General features: G+C 37.4%; 1 protein-coding gene across 6 annotated transcripts in view; it reads right to left on the bottom strand.

Moving 5' to 3' along the window:
* Klf8 (KLF transcription factor 8) overlaps positions 1 to 18067 on the bottom strand; it is a 376029-nt gene that overhangs the window by 72938 nt on the left and 285024 nt on the right. For 4 of the 6 annotated variants that reach the window (XR_015450112.1, XM_087208129.1, XM_004873566.3 and 1 more), the window contains exon 3: positions 15211 to 15284. Coding sequence is in view for 3 of the 6 variants with exons in the window: in XM_087208129.1 (XP_087064255.1) it covers positions 15211 to 15282 (72 nt within the window). In the remaining 3 variants the exon portion in view is untranslated. Of the gene's footprint in view, positions 1 to 106; positions 269 to 15210; positions 15285 to 18067 lie in introns of those variants that run through there. The other 2 variants (XM_087208130.1, XM_087208131.1) reach the window with 2 other exon arrangements.

Raw genomic sequence — 18067 nt, 5'->3', positions numbered from 1 at the left:
GCTACTCTTTGGCTGATACCCAAAAGTACCTCAATGGAAACTATATCCCAACAGCCCAACTGAGTAATCAGCAGAAAATCTCCCCATATCTACCTGTTGTCCTTACCTGCACTTCTCAGTGAGGTGAAAGGTAACTCTGTCAGTGATCATCAGGTATCCTCTGTCTCAGAGTGACCTGAAACGATGTCATCCAAGACCTTTCTTAAGTCTCCATTAAGAGTTGAGCTACAGGTTTGGACTGCCTTCTCTGTACTAGTAAGATAGACCCCTAGACAGACACAGAAAACAAATCTTTGATAGCTTAGAAACTACCCCAACCTTCTCTCTCCCCTCCTAGGTCAGGACTGCATCATTTATGTGTGTAGGTGAGAAAAATATTCTTGCTGATAGGTTGTGGACTTTGGAACTTTGACTGTGGACTTGTAAAGTATTACGTGGTGATTTTTTGGATGTTTAAACAGCTTAAACTTTATTTGGATTTTTTCTCTGTCTTAGTAAGTTAGAAACTCCCCATTGGGAGTTAACTTTGGAATTAACCACCTTGCAATTAGACTGCCTCTCCTTCCAGAAAGTCAGGCTAAGGCAACTTAGAGCAACTATTTTATCTTACATGTGGAAAAAACAGCTAGTGAATTCCATTTGTGTTTTTATATGCTAATTAGATTAAAAAGGAGATTTTGGTTAGCCTTTCTCTTCCTTCATGTGCACATAGGAAACAGATAAAAGTGTCTTTACTAACATGTGAATTGTGGCTGCTAGGCAATGAACATAAGTTTAACCTGTGAGTTTCAAGTACCGAGAGAATTTAAAGTGGACCTTAAAGGAGTAGCCTTGTCTTGCTACTAAGGAAGGTTGCCTAGGTGACTAGATAAGAAGAATGTCTGGAGGCTTCTCTAGCCTAGGGCCCAGGGCAGATTCTCTCTAAAACATATACTAGACTGTACCTGTCTCTAAAGGTGATCTCTTTTCAGGCAAAACAGTGCTCTAATTTGACTGTTGACCTATTTCCTCTCTCCCTTTCAAAGAACTAGAAAGCAGTGGTTAAATCTCTTGATTATTGGTTTTGCTAGCAATGCTTCCTTTTTATACATGACTATTAAAACTGGAATCAATTGTAACTTGTGGTTTAGAAGTACCTATGAGGGTAGGAACGGGAGTTTCCTGGGAAGATAAGATCAAGGCCAGTAAAAGGGTGAAGAGTCCAGTCCAATTTTATCTTTTGTGTCCCTCTCCAGATGGCAGCCACCCACCCTCCAGTGAAATCAGCTTGGGGTAAGACTCAAGGGCATAGAAATCAAGTAGAGAGTAAAGGGATGCAATTTTCTCTCTTAGATTTCTTCTAGAAAACTCAATGTCAAAGTCACATGATGTGGCTACCCCCAGAGCCAAAATAGAATACAGAGGAAAGTATTGATTATGATGTTGTTTCCCAACTAAAACCATACTGGAAGAAAGAGAGAAAGTGGTCAAAATTGCCTTGTGTTCAGACTTTCTTTGCATTAAGAAGTAATCCTTGCTTGTGTTCAAATTGTAAACAGCAGGAAAACCAGACAACTTCTTGCTCTTAAGGCATTCAGTACCACTAAGCCTGAGGCTACTCCTTGCCATTTAGAACCTGATAAGGTTTCCAAAACAAAGTTAATCAAAGCCTTGACCACCAGGTGTTAAGGGTGGAGTTTCTAGGCCAGCCATAAATAAAACCTCTAAGAGGCTATATCCATCCTTAACTAAGTTGTTCATGCCCCTCAAAGACAGTATCCCTTATAGGAAATAAATGGCAAATATGAGACTACTTGAGCTTATATGCCCTTTCCTCTCAGTGACCTAAGCCAATTCAAACAAAGGAGATGTAGAAGTTTTTCAGACAATCCTAATAAGTACACTGAGGTCTGTATAGGACTTACTCAGATTTATGCACTAGATTAGAAAGATGTAATGTTACTTTTAAATCAAACATTGACTTCTAGTGAGAGACAAGTAGTATTATAAGCTGCTACTACATTTAAAGACAAATTTTATCTTAATTTTAGAAGGGAAGAAGACAGCCAGCCAGGGAAACAGCCAGTTCCTACTAGAGACCAAGTAGTCCCTATACAAAGCACCCACTGGCCTTCCAACCAGATAGGAAAATAGAACAGAAGACTTTCAGACATGTATTCTTAAAGTTCTAAGAAAGATCAGAAGTAAGCCCTTCAATTACTCTCAATTGTCAACTATTAGGAGAAAGATAAGCTCCTGATTTGATAAAAGAAAATACTATAGATCTTCCCAAGACAGTCTTGCAAAATGTAGATGGTATACTGTCATATGCCCCCTCAGAAGAGCTCTATAGCCAAGGCACCCATGCTCTGCTAAATTTTCTAGCAGATAGCAGTTATAAGGTTTCTAGATCTGAAGAACAAATTTACAGCCCTGAGGTAAAATATTTGGCCCTTATCATATCTAAGGAAACCTGAAGACTGGGGAAAGAAAGAATAAAACCAACTCTTTCCCTCCCATAGCCCAAGACAATAAAACAGCTTAGGGAATTCCTAAGAATTTCTAGGCTTTTGTCACCTTTGGATAGCAGGATATAGTGAGATTGCATGACTCCTCTACCAGTTTATAAAGAAACCCAAAAGACAGATACCCATATTTTTTTTCTTTTTTTTTTTTTTTTGGTACCAGGGATTGAACTCGGGTCCTTGCACTTGCGCAGCAGGTGGCGAAAACACTGAGCTAAATCCCCGGCCCTAGATACCCATATTTTAACTTGACAACCTGATTAACACTTTCATTTTCTCTCTCATTCTCTTTCAAGAGGCTAAAAAATCAGCCACTCAGGTTGTTTGGTTATTGGTTTAATTTTCTGCTTAGTAATGCAGTTAGATTCAATCATAGCTCTTGTCTCTTGAGACATGTTTTGCTAGATTAGATTCAATCTGAAAAAGCTCTTGATTTTAATTGTCTTTCTACACTTGAGATACTTAAAACTTAGTTCTTATGCCATACATAGAGTTACTCTTCTGTTCTTTCTCTATTTCCCTGCCCCTAAAAATAATGCAGTTTTCAAAAGTGTTTGGTTCAAGGCAATTCTCTCCTCTGTGGCTGCTGGATTTCAGGAACAAGCTTCCAGAATTATAAGTTTCCCCTCCTAGGAACTCTTCCAGAGTAAAAATGACCTTCACTTATCTCTGGGCCATATTTAAAAGCTAGTCTAGATTTAATCTTAAAACTTTCAAAAATAAATATGTAAGTTTTAGTCCGAGTTTATCTGCCTTTTAGTCCTTAGGCAAAGTTAAAGATTAATTCCTCTTCCCTCTCCCTTCAGGAATGATGCTAACTGGTTTTTATAACAAAAGACAAACTGATTAACTTTTAAAACACAGATAAGTTCTTTGATAAAACAAAACATGGGCCTGGGATTTAGCTTAGTGGTTCTGGCACCTGCCTCACAAGCGCAAGGTCCAGAGTTCGATCCCTGGTACCAAAAAAAAAATTCTTATGAAACTTTATGAATTTAACAACAGTTTTAAATAAAAACGGGTGTTTAAAAATAGACACAGCCCCAGTCCCCAGAGGACTGCCTCTCTTGTCATGATTTCTCTCCAAGACATCTTGCCAGGCCAGCCACTATTATCAAAGATCTGCTGAGACTCCAAAAAAGGTGTATAGCTAAGTATGGTCCAAGGTTCACAGGCAAAATTTAAATACAAAACTGTCATAAGTAGCTATCTGCAATAGGACAGATCAAAACCCTGACAGGCCTTCTTCTCCCACTGTTTAAAATACATACTTGGCTCCAATGGGTGCCATCAAGTCTCTTTCTACAGCCAGACCTGGCCTATGCACCCACTCCTAAAACTAGTTAAAATTGCCTTGTAACAATCTGCCTCTCTAGAGGAAAAATTACATGTGGCTATCAAAACAGCAGCATTGGTATCAGCTGTGACTATTCAACAACTATGGCTATCAAAGCAACAATAAAAAGCCTAAATAGCTAGATATTCCAATCAGACAAACCATTAGCCTAGGGCCTATCTTTAAAAAATATTCTTTCTTTCACAAGTATAAAATGTTTTTTTTCTCTTCTGATTCTTATTATGAGATCTCTTAATTGACCTACAAAAGTTCTGACTAGGCTTATTTATAGTTACAGACCTAAAAATTATAAAAAAGTTATTATAATTGGACTTGCCCAAATATATCTGAGTACAATCTGGTTTACAAACAAGTTGTCATATATGTGTTTGTCTGTCATTCAATTTGTCACAATACATACAGCTGTTTTGTTAGAGCACAATATTTTTTTCTTCTTTTGGCCCTTTTGGATTTTTTAAAGATGTTTGCCTATAACTTAAATTGTCTTACAGATATTTGTCATTAGAGTTAAAGATATCCTACCCAGATGGCTAACTGATCAAAATGATGTTAAGACTGGTTGTAAAAATATGTGTTGTTGTCTGTGTATAATAACTCAGGAATCTTTCATTGGTCAAAAATAATATGTTAATTGTTAATGGTCTGGTTCTCATAGATCATCTAAAAATTTGTTAAAGTAAGTAAATGGGGACCCTTGGGCTTAAAAAAACTACTGGACAGGACTTCCCTTGGTAAATAAGAGAGCAGCTGCCTGGAAATATTTCTCCAGCCTTTGTTCACAAAAGAGTCCCCAATAATTTCCATAGCCTTATGGAAAATACACCCCAAATGAACATTGCTAAACATATTATTGTGATATGTTTACAGTGGTCATGTCCAAAAGGCTAAGTTTTCTGTGGGAAAACACAATTTTATTAAAAGATGCTGTTTATACAAAACTAAAGGGACAAAGAGTTTCATATAACTGTGACACTCATTATTGCTAATTTCATGACATACCAAATATATTTATAATTTCCAGGTGTACAGGTCTTCTAAGATATCGTTTATGGTAATAATCTTTTTGACTCAGGTATTTCTTTCTCTTGCACTCTAGCTACTTGTGATAAGAGGTACAGGTCAAGCCAGCATGAGATCACTGGTTAAATAATAGTTTTTATATATGTTATATGTGTCACTATACTTAGAGATGCTCAGGCATCAAAGAGTCCAAACAATGTAAATTGTTTGGCTAGACATTATTAAAATTAAAGGCTAGACATTGTAAACTTCTAAGTTGCATTTTTAGGCCAATATGTATGTTCTCTTTAGATAGCATCTTATTAAACAATAACAAATTAAAAGACAGTTTTCTTTGTGTCATTTAATGACTTGTAATCAGAAGGAGGTGTTTGGCTAAAGACTATTTCATACTAAGATGGACATGTAAGTGTTACAAAGATAATGTCATCATAATTTCTATGCTAAAATACTATGTGTGGCTCTTGATCTCAAGTTTCTCTATATAATATATAACTATTGTCTGTTAACGTTCTATAGGGATTCAACTTCTAAAATAAAGGTAGCTTATTTTTAAAAAAATTAGTCCTCTAACTGTACTTTATATTTCAAAAGTGCTTAATGTCTAAATAAAATTATAATAGTTAATCTCACTGCTTCCATTACAGTACTAATATCACTGATCTTCTCTTCTGGGTGTTCAACAACTAAAGTTTAGAGACCAGAACTAGAAAGGTAACTGGGCTAAGACAGACAATATTTTGGCCTGGCCCTCAAAGATCAATGAGGGACATGAGATATCCAGGACACGAGGGAATCTTTTCTATAGGATCCTACGTCTTTGGTGAGTCACCCAACCTCCTGAACAGGGAGATTGCTGGACACCAGACAAAATCAACAAATGTACAGTGTGCCAAAGGAGGGTCACCAAGAGGGAAGTTTCCTGTGCTTTTGCTGAAAGTAACATGGTCAAACAAGGCCATGATCTATCCTGATGGGTGACACTGACAGAAGAGCTAAGAGGCTCTATACATGATTCCAAAGTAATGCCTGAGGAAACTTAACTGACCTTAATAAACAGCAAAAGGTTAATTTAATTGACATAAGTCTCACTTTAACTTGGTCTTAAATATCCAGTTTCAGAAAAGTGTAATTAAAAATATTAAGTCAAGACCATAATAATAAAGCTAGATATAAAAAGGAACTCCAATCACTAGCAAACTACAATAAAATGTATGAGATAAACAAAAGTTTTAAAAAATTTTTAGCTAAAATTGTCCTTCAAATTGTCTCTATCTTCTTATAGCTATAACTAGAGAGACTTATGATAAAACATCAGACTTATAGATAACCTCCATCAGTAAAAGAGACTAAGAGCCAGGAGGTTAAAACCACTATTTCAGTTTCTAAGTGTGGCTCTTTCCTTAACCTGCCTGTCCATTCTAGGGCTCATGCTTAGATTATCTATGCTCTAATTTCTTAAAAAATTATTTACTCTTGCCTAGAGGCTGCCAAATTTGAAGCGGTCATACAGAATGGAACCAACGACAAATGTGCTAGACTCTTTTTACTGGAATACACTAGATCAACTTTGTAAAGAAAGTTCATAACTGCTAAACTACAATATAATTTCTCTCTGAGGCCCATTAGGTTAGCTCTCTGGAGAAAGCCCATAACTGCAGTTTCCCCCACATTGATCCTTCTCAGGTCAAACCCATTAGATGATAAAAATTATGCCCTTTCTCCCCTAACTGCAGTTTGGGATACTTTTACAGAGGTGCAAATATTGCAGACAATTTGTTAGCTAAAAATTATAAGGAAGTTAGACAAGGCTGCGCCCTCAGCATAGAAAACAATTGAGGCACCTTCACTGAAGGTTAACATTATAAAGAGAGACATTATTACACCCACCTAGTTCCCCTAAGGATGAATAACAGTGATTGATATTCCAAATAGACCTCAATCACCTCAATTGGGGACCAAACCATCTCTAGCTAGCACATTCCTTCTGGGAAATCCATGTATGCTTGCTAGGTGACTAGCTTCCCCATTTGATCTCCATTTAATCAATATTACCTAGGCAAGTATACTTGCAATCTTATTGGTTGATCATGGTTTTGTCCCACCTAATGCCCACCTTGTGATTTTTCATTAGATCACATAGGTTTTTTTCCCACTTTCTACCCACCTCACCTCTTGGCTTTGCCCCATAAAACACCTTTGAGAAATGAAGTAGTGGGCAACCCACTTTCTGGTCCTCCTTCTGTCTCTCTTAGGCAGAAACTATCTTTCCCTCAATAAATTTTTCCTACTCTTAACCTCTGATGTTCCTATAATTCATTCTTTGATTTCAGAGAACATGAACTCACAGTTTGGATATCTAGCAAGTTGGGAGTTACGAGATTTTCAGTATTTGGATTATTTGGTGCCCTATATTAGTGAAATAGCAATTCAGAGAAGGTTGAGCTTTATGTGAGTCCTGAGCAAGATAGCCACCTACCAATCCTAACTTGTGATATAAAAAAAATCACAAAACAAAACAACCAAGGAGACTTTTTGACTCTGAGATGATTGAGTGGCTGTAGAACTCAAACTCCCCAGTGACATAACCAGTGTTCTGTGCCCATGTACTATATCCATCCTAACTTTGGTAAATGCAGAAATCCTGGAAATGGTAATAAACAACAAAACGCACTTAGATCATCTACTGTACAGAATTTTCTACACATAACCAATTACAAAGTGACTTCAGCTTCTGGAAACTTGGGATACTTAAATAATATTTGGTAAAACATTTCTGGAATTATACCTGTACTTAGGTATACTCAGAGATTACAAAACCAAGTAGCTATGTATGCTTGATAACAATTCACTGACTATTTTTATTATACATACAATAGATTTTTATCTAAAACTACTTAAACTAGGCTTCCTCTTGGTGTGAACTATGAGTACGCTCCAGCAAACAGAATACCTTTTGTAAAAACTAGCAAGATTCAATGTGTAAATAGTTTTTAAATGGCAACAACTATACATAAGTTAAACAAAATATCAAAATGAGTAAAATATCATTAAAACATTAGAAAGGAGTCTCATTCATTACACACATGTAATTTAAATTCAATTATACATCTTGGGCCAAATATTAGTGACCAAAAACAATTAAAATGCAGTATGAGGACTCCCGCAGAACACGCCGAATCAGCCTGCTGCAGACAGGCAGGTCTGAGGATGCCCTACCGAGGTCGCAAGTCACTCGGAACATGCTGAAGCAGTCCTCGCCCCGGCAGCAATCCACTGGACACCCCAGCCCCCCCTGCTCCTCTGTACTGCCACCTGGTTCCACACTACAAAGACGCAGAGGACACCGGACCATCAGACCACGGTACTGGGTCCTGCCACTCCCAGCCCAGAGGTAGGGGCTTCTGAGCCATCATCCCACTGCTCCTGGTGCAGAGGAAGGGGCTTCCTGGACACTATCCCTCCTGCTGCCTCCAGCCCAGGTGAAAGGGCTTTGGGCCGCCTTCCCTCCCACCACTCCCGGCCCAGAGGAAGGGGCTTCTGGGCCATCATGCCTACCGCTGCTCCCAGCCTGTCCCACCTCTCCCAGCTCAGAGGAGGTGATCCTTACAGGTGCCAACAGCACCACCCCGGCCCACAGTCAAAATGAGAAAACACATAAATAAGTCTCAAAACCAGACTTCCAGATCACCTACAGCAACCCCAAAGAGAAATGAGATGGAACACTCTGATACTCAACCACCTGGACCCACTGAACTGGCAACAAAAGGGGATGTGCAAAACATGAAATCGGAAATAATTACTCAGATAACTGCAAAGATTGAGTTCATGGTGCAAGACATGATTCATAAATCCAGAGAGGAGCTCAGAACATGATGAAATCCCAACATAGGAAACAAACCGAATCCATAAAACAGATGTAAACATATTTCCAGGAGATGAAAAACTCCACTGAAAGTCTACACAGCAGAATGAGCCAATGTGAGGACAGAATTTCAGATATAGAAGATAAGATTGCAATGAATGAGCAGGAAAAGAAAAATTGCTACAAAATTATAAGGGAACTTGAGACATCAATCAAGCAGCAGCTAGATGATTCAAAGAAGAATAACATAAGACTGATTGGAGTCAATGAAGAAAGAGGAGAGAGTGCAGATGACATAAAAAAAAAACTCTTCAAAGAAGTAACGGCAGAAAACTTCCCAAGCAGGGGAAAAGAGCTTGACATACAGATAAGTGAGGCATATAGGACTCCAAATAGCCTTGATCAAAAAAAATCTACACATAGGCATATAATTGTTAAGATTCCAGAAACTCAACAGAAGAACAAAGTTCTACAAGCAGTCAGAGAAAAGAAACAAATCACATACAAAGGAAAGCCCATCAGAATCACAGTAGACATCTCAACACAAACCATCAAGGCAAGAAGAGCTTGGAGTGACATATTCCAAGCCTTAAAAGAAAACAGCCTCCAACCCAGATTGATGTACCCTGCAAAACTATCTTTCAAAATGGATGGAGAAATAAGATACTTTCATGACAAAGAGCACCTTAGGAACTTTGTGAATACCAAACCAGCACTCCAAAAAATTTTACACAGTAAACAAGGAACAGACATTGAGGATAACAACCCCAAGAAGCAAAGCAGAATGAAACCATCTGGCATGACAAGAAATTAAATATAAAGGGGGAGAACCCAACAAAAAGAAAAAGTCATGGCAATGACAAGTCAATACGTTTCAGTCATAACTATCAACGTTAATGATCTCAATTCACCAATCAAAAGAAATAGACTGGCAGAATGGGTCAAGAAGCAAAATCCAACAATATGCTGCATACAAGAAACACACTTCATTCAAAAGGAAACTCATAGACTGAAAGTTAAAGGGTGGAAAACAACACTAGATGCAACGGGAACCTGAAAAAAAGCAAGACTAGCTATCCTCTTGGCAGATCAAGTAGATTTCAAACCAACACTGATTAAGAGAGATGAAGAAGGACACTACATCCTGGTAAAGGGAACAATCTAAGAGGAAGAGATGACAATCATAAATATCTATGCACAAAACACTAGTGCACCCAACTATATAAAATAAATACTAACGGACATGAAAAGTCATATATGCACTAATACAATTGTAGTGGGGGACCTCAACACCCCATTGTTACAAATAGATAGATCAACTAGACTAAAAATAAGTAAAAAAATACTAGAACTCAATCAAACTCTTGAACAAATGAACTTAACAGATGTTTACAAAGTCTTCCACCCCACAAAATCAGAATACACATTCTTCTCAGCTGCACATGGGTCATTTTCAAAAATAGACCACATATTCACACATAGAACATGTTTAAGTAAGTGCAAAGAATTGAAGTTATCCCCTGTATATGCTCAGAAATAGCGGGATGAAATTGGAGATCCATAGCAAAAGAAATTTGAAAAATTTCATAAATATGTGGAAATTGAACAACACACTTCTGAATAACCAATGGGTCACGGAGAAAATTAAAGAAGAAATCAGACAGTTCCTTCAATTAAATGACAATGACAATACAACATATTGGAATCTATGGGTCACAATGAAAGCAGTCTTATGAGGGAAATTCATAGCAGTGAATATGCATATTAGGAAAAAAGAACGAGCCCAATTAAACAACCTGATGCTGAACCTCAAGCTTTTAGAAAAAGAAGAGCAGGACAACCCAAAAGCTCATACAAGGGAAGAAATTATAAAGATCAGAGGAGAAATCAATGCAATGGAAACAAAGAGAATGATACAAAAAAATCAATGAAGCCAAGAGTTGGTTCTTCGAAAGAATCAACAAAATTGACAAACCCTTAGCCAACCCTATCAGAAAAAGGAAAGAAAAGGCCCAAATGCATGCAATTAGGAATGAAAAGGGTGAAATTACAACAGACCCAGCAGAAATCCAGAGGATCACCAATACCTACCTCCAGAACCTATACGCCAATAAGATGGAAAGCACAGAAGAAATGGACAGATTACTAGATACATATGAATTAACAAAGTTGAATGAAGAAGACCTAAAAATTCTGAACAACCCAATATCAACCAATGAAATTGAAAATATAATTAAAACTTATCAACAAAGAAAAGCCCGGGCCCGGATGGCTTCACTGCTGAATTCTACAAGACATTTAGAGAGAAACAGCTGGCACTACTGTTTAAACTCTTCAGTGAAATTGAAAGGGAAGCAATACTCCCAAATGCATTTCTGGAAGCAAGCATCACCTTGATCCCCAAAGCAGAGAAAGACCCAACTGAAAAAGAGAACTATAGGCCAATCTCACTAATGAACATAGATGGAAAAATCCTTAATAAGTTACTGGCAAACAGAATGCAGAAGATCATCAAGAAGTTCATACACCCTGATCAAGTGGGATTCATCCCAGGGATGCAGGGATGGTTCAATATACGAAAATCAATTAATGTAATACACTATATCAATAGAGACAAGGACAAAATCCATATGATTATCTCCATAGATGCAGAAAAAGCATTTGACAAAATCCAACATGCATTTATGATAAAAACCCTACAAAAAATTGGAATAGATGGTCTCTACCTCAAACTGATAGAAGCCATCTATGAAAAACCAACAGCCAATATCATACTAAATGGTCAAAAACTGAAATCCTTCACACCAATCAGGGACAAGACAAGGATGTCCACTATCACCACTCTTGTTCAATATAGTTCTGGAAACATTAGGCATGACAATTAGACAAGAGAAAGAAATAAAAGGAATAAAGATATGTAATGAAGAAGTCAAATTGTCATTATTTGCAAGTGACATGATACTCTATATAGAGGACCCCAAGAACTCCTCCAAAAGTCTTCTAGACTTAATAACCAAAGTCAATCAAGTAGCTGGTTACAAGGTCAACACACAAAAATCAATAGCTTTCCTCTACACCAATGACAGACTTACTGAGACAGAAATAGGGCAAATAATTCCTTTCACAATAGCATCCAAAAAACTGAAATACCTAGGAATCAACCTAACAAAAGGAAATCAAAGACCTCTTCTCTGAAAACTATGGCACTCTGAAAAGAGAGATTGAAGATGATATCAGAAAATGGACAGACATCCCCTGCTCCTGGGTAGGAAGGATTAATATAGTGAAAATGGCCATACTTCCAAAACTGCTATATAGATTTAATGCAATTCCAATTGAGATCCCAGCACCATACTTCATAGATCTCAAGAAAACACTCCAGAAATTCATTTGTAGCAAGAAGAGACCCAGAATAGCAAAAGCAATTCTAGGTAACAGAGACATGGCAGGGGGTATCACAATCCCCAACCTGCAACTATACTACAAAGCTACTGTGATAAAAACAGCATGGTACTGGCAAAGAAACAGACTTGAGGACCAGTAGAACAGATTAGAAGATGCAGAATCAATGCCAGACACACTCAGCCATCTCATCTTCGACAAAGGAGCCAAACACCCTCACTGGAAGAAAGAGAGCCTCTTTAATAAATGGTGCTGGAAAAATTGGGCTTCAACTTGCCAAAGATTAAAACTAGACCTATATCTCTCACCATGCACTAAACTAAAATCAAAATGCATTAAAGATCTAAATATTAAAATAGAAACTCTGAACCACTTGGAACAGAGGTTAGGTAGAACCCTTGAAGACATCAGTGTAGGAAAAGATTTTATGAACAAAACCTCAGTTGCCCAAGAACTAGCACAAACAGTCAACAAATGGGATCTCTCCTTATTAAAAGGCTTCTGCACAGCAAGAGACACCACCAGCAGTGTGAAGAGACAACACACAATGTGGGAAAAAATCTTCACCTGCTCTTCCTCAGACAAAGGTCTACTATCTCGAATCTATAAAGAACTTAAAAAGATCAGACCTCCCAAATTTAAAGACCCAATCCAAAAATGGGCATCTGAAATGAACAGACATTTCTCAGACAAAGAAGTAGAAATAGCAAATAAATACAGGAAAAAATGTTCCACATCACTGGTCATTTGAGAGATGCAAATGAAACCAATGTTGAGATTCCACCTCACTCCAGAAAGAATGGCTGCTATCATGAAATCAACCAATAACAAATGCTGGTGGGGCTGTGGGGAAAGAGGAACCCTTCTCCAGTGCTGCTGGGAGTGTAGACTGGTGCAAGCACTGTGGAAATCAGTATGGAGATAGCTCAAAGAACTAGGACTGGAAATCCCATTTAACCCTGCTATTCCACTGCTGGGGATCTTCCCCAAAGAATTAAAAGAATCATACCACAGTGATATATGTGCACCCATGTTCATAGCAGCACAGTTTGTGATAACTAAAACTTGGAAACAGCCCAAATGCCCATCAACTGGAGACTGGATCAAGAAAATGTGGGTTTTTTTATAAAATGGAGTACTACTCAGCCATAAAAAATGAGAAATTAGAGACATTTATAGCTAAGTGGATGTGCATTGAGGCAATACTCTTAAGTGAAATAAATAGGACACACATGTATAAATACCAAACAGTTTCTCTGGTGTGAGAAACTGAAAGTGTAAATAAGGACTAAAATGTATAATAGGTAATGTGAAATAGGAAGAAAAGAGGCAAAGGGGAAGGAAGTGGGAGGGCTAGGGGAAAGGATAGAAGGGAATGGGATTAATATGAGAAAATGGAAAAATAGGAACAAAATCTTTGTAAATAGGGAGGACTGGAGGGGTTGAAGGGAGGGCTGGGCAAGGTTGAAAAATAAGAACTAAGAGAGATTATGTAAAGGTGCAAATTTCTAATGATGTATGTCATTATATTGTATACCTAAAATGTACCAATGATTAGAATGAATAATCAATAATGCAAAATAGGAAGAAAAGGTCCAAAGGGGTAGGGTAGTGGGCAGGGTAGGGGAAAGGAAAGAAGGGAAAAGAAAAATGCTGAGAAATGAAAAAAATGAAAATGAAGTCTTTGTAAATAGGGAAGGGTGGAGGGGGTGAAGGGAGGGCTAGGGATGGGGAAAAAATAAGAACCAAGATGCATTATATAAAGGTACAATTCCCAATGAGAAATGTAATTGTGTTATATACCTATAATGTACCAATAAAAGAATTTAACAAAAAAAAATGCAGTATGACTTCTAACTGTAAATGAGATTTTTTATCTGGAAGTATCTAAAAGAACAGGTAAGTACTATATACATAAAGGTGGATACTCAAATTTATAGGCATTTTAAGGATTTTCCAGGGAAATTTGGCTAAATTTGTGTTCCACTCAAGACTAAGCAAGACAAGACTTTAATGTCTAGCATAAATTTCTTTGCTCTATAAGCCAAATAATCTGTTTTAAATGCTTCTTCATATTGCTCAAAGCCAGTTCCTTTCACATAAAATGAGAACACTTGAGAATAGCAATGATTAATTTTATGTGACAATTTGGCGCACCTACAGTGCCAAATATTTGGTTAAAAATTATTCTAGAGCTCTCTCTCTCTCTTTCTCCCTCTCTCTCTCCTTTCTCTCCCCCTTTCTTTTTAAATTTTTTTCCCTCTCTCTTGTTCCGTCATCATCCTGCTTCCCCTCCCCCACTATCTGTGTGTCTGTGTTTGTGGTGTTTTTTCCTAGGTATTTTTTTGGGAGAGGAGACTAACATTTAAACCACTGGACTTTAAGTAAAGAATGTTACCTTCATAATGTGTATGATCTTCAACCAATAGGTTGAAGTTTTTAATAAAATGAAGCCTGACTTCCTCTAATGCAAGAAAAAATGCTACCAGCAGTCTAAATTTGGAGTCAAACTGGTACTGCTCCTGAGTGTCCAATCTGCTGGACTACTTCATCAGATTTTTGATTTTGCGTGTTTCCATAATCACATAACCCAATTTTATAAACTCTCTCTCTCTATATATATTTATTAGATATCTATCTATACATATAAACAGATATAGATATATGTATATATACATATCAGCTGTTTCCCTGGAGAACCCAAATAATAAATACACTGTTCAACAAGGTTATTGTTGTAGATTAAGTAAGACAATGTATTTATTCTTTATAGTACCTGAAGTATGGGATATTGCTAGAAAAATAGCTGCTATTGTCTTCCAACCGTCCAATATTGTCTGTATACCCTTGATCCTAGAGGCTGTTTCTTTCAGGCCAGACCTACTCTCTAGCTGAATTTGAAAATCAGGCATGAAGATATTTCCTGTATATCTAATTTTCTTCATCCATTCTCAAGCCCAAAAACATGTTAGGTAAAAAATGAGCTTCATCTCTGCAATAATTTCCAAGTACACAACACTATTATAGTTCAATATTTGTACCTTATTTTCCTGATAACTGACCTGTTTGAAAGCCTCCATTGAGCAAGCTTCTGCATTAAGTTGGACCTCTAAGTTGTTTATGAGTTGATCCATATCTGGAAGAGATAAAAGGGAAACATAACTTTTAGAACAAGGTCTAACCAACTGAATGCATAAGTCTTTCACTTATGCTTGGTTACACCTGGGTGTGCTCTATCAACATAGTTTTGCAGGGCTTACTAGATATAGAGAAATCACCGAAATATTCTGATTTATTCTATCCATCAAAATGGCCCTATTTTGTGTGCCTATTTCCCCAAGACTGTGGATGCAGGTGGACCTGTTTTTATTCAACCTCTCCAGACATCCCTACATCCACAGTCATATCAGCATAGCTACATCATTTCCAGAATACTTCCTTTTTGCTCTAGTTCTTGCTCTAAGGATGTCTAAACCTCTGTATGGCTATTTATCCCAGTAAACATGTTTACACTTTGGAGCCAACCCTCTCCAGAGAAGCATTTCATCTGTCTACCTCTCTTAAATCTACAAGCCAGATGAAGTTCATGAAGTCTTTTCTTTCCTCCTTAGATATCTGTTCCTTTTATAAAAGTAGGGATTTGATAGCCTCATTCAACTGCCTTGAGCCATCACAGTCATTCTCACTAGGAGCACCTACAAAGTTTTCCTCTTCTGCTAGATTCCCTTTAATCTATTTACATTCCAATCTGACTAGACAGAAAAATACAGGACAAAGAAGCCAAAACCACACTTGGTTATAACTTGGTATCTCTGATTTCTGATTATGCTAATTGTCTCCCACTCAATTACAGCCAGTTCCCACACCAATGGCCTGGTTGCATTTCAAAAGATAGTCAGACTGTAAGTCTTACTTGTTTGGTAGTCAATTACATTTATCCATAAAAGTATTAGTTTTAAAGGTCACATCACAACAGCAATTTCAGATATAATGCAGTTAATATACAATGAATACACAATCAGAAAGGATATAAAATTATAATATAGAAACATGAAAAAGTGAACCTCAAAATTATTCTTTCATTCCTTGAATGTCTGGAACTAAAATCATTCTTAATTAAAGAACAGTGACACAAAGAAACTTCCACATAAGAGGAAAACTTCTGAGAGTTTACAGAATTTTCACACTTTAAGTATTATATCTCCCATTTAATGCCAAATTCATTACTTTTCTTTGGCTTGATTCAGGTATAAGTAGAACTGTTCATACATATGTCTATTCATTAACCAAACATGTATTGCATAATAATTATGTATCAGAGTTTTCACTAGATACTTTCCTATGAGTTTGGGCTCTGAGCCAACTAAACATGTGAAATCAGCAAAATGCATCAGAAAACACTGATTTGAATTCTATATTAGTAATCTTATCTTTTATATCACTGAGATATGATATATGGCATTCACAACTTCAGGGAGGAGAGGTTTAATCTGGCTCATAACATTAAGGGATTCAGTCCATGATCACCTGGCTCCAAGGCAGAAACATCACGACAGAAGGGCATGGTGGAGCAAAGCTGTTTAGCTCATGGCAACCAGAAAACAGAGCCAGAAAAGAGTGCCAGAGAGGAAATGGCAAGAGATCAGACACAGACCCCAAGGCCAGGCCTCCATACCCCACTAGAAGTGTGTTCCACCAATTCCTCAGGAAAATCCCAAAATCAATCAAGTTGACACTCCATCCTAACTGCCATATCCCAAACCTTGTCAACTTCATACTCAAACATTTCCTTAAACCATACTCAATCTTCAAATAAAGGTAATAGCAAGTTCATAATTCTGCCTAATATAATACTATTCCATTTACAGCTGAAAATACAATTCATTCCGTGAAAATGTCAACATTTCCAGGATATTTTAAATGTCTAAAGTCCAAGTTTCCAAACTCTTAGCTGTGAGCTTCCATAAAAATCAAAACAGGTTACTTAATCCGAAGGCACAACGGCACTGGATAAATATTCCCATTTCAAAAAGGAGGAATAGGGGATAGAAAAGAATCAGATCAGACCAAAGCAAGATCAAATGAAATCCATAACAGAAAACATTAAATCTGGTAGCTCTATATCCATCTTGTGAAGCACACACTTGATAAAGTGTGACTTCCAAAAGACTTAGGCAGACACCCCTCCATGGCCTTATTAATCATAGACCACGTGGTTTCTCTTTTGGGCTACTTCCATTCATGGACTACAACTTTCTTACGCAGAAATTCCACCCTGGCATCTCAACTTCCTGAGGTGTCCACTGCACCTTTAGCTTCATTCTCATGGCTTCACATATTGCACTCTCAGGGACTCCTTGCCTAGCCTACCAGGTCTTCTTTTGAAATCTGAGTGGAAGCCTCTGTGACCCTACAACTCTTGCATTCTACCTACTGGTAAACCAGCATCACATAGACAATGCCAAGGTCTGCTGTCTGAGGATGTAATACCCAGGTCCTTGGACCTTGCCAGCAGTTGTCTCTAAGTGTCTGGATGGCTGAGCACAGTAAAATGAATTATAATGAACAAATTCCTTATGAGGCATTTCTTGAGCAAGTGTTGCAGATACTCTCTTCTCAAATTGAAGGTTTATACTTTTGCACTCTTGAGCCTACAATTGGTGAGCTCTTATTGATTTCTGAGGTGACCTTAAGGCATCTTTTTTCTTATCCTGGTAGAAAGTACTTGATTTCTTCTTAAAGGTGCTAATCTCTTCAGCACTCACACAACTTTTGGTCCCAACTTTATGTATGGTTTCTTCTGGGTAACATTTAAGATTTTCAAATTTTTATGCTCTGCCTCCAACTTTAACTATAAATCTGGCTAAAAGTAGCAAGCAGTGCCCATCCCATAACCTAAACTTTGGGCTGTCTTGATAT

This window comes from Heterocephalus glaber, unplaced genomic scaffold, assembly GCF_053883595.1.
Source record: "Heterocephalus glaber isolate CG9 unplaced genomic scaffold, H.glaber_assembly_v1.0 deba00000936, whole genome shotgun sequence".
In the NCBI taxonomy this organism is placed as follows: domain Eukaryota; kingdom Metazoa; phylum Chordata; class Mammalia; order Rodentia; family Bathyergidae; genus Heterocephalus; species Heterocephalus glaber.
Note: the sequence above shows the minus strand (reverse complement) of the source record. Positions and strands in the feature narration are given on the sequence as shown.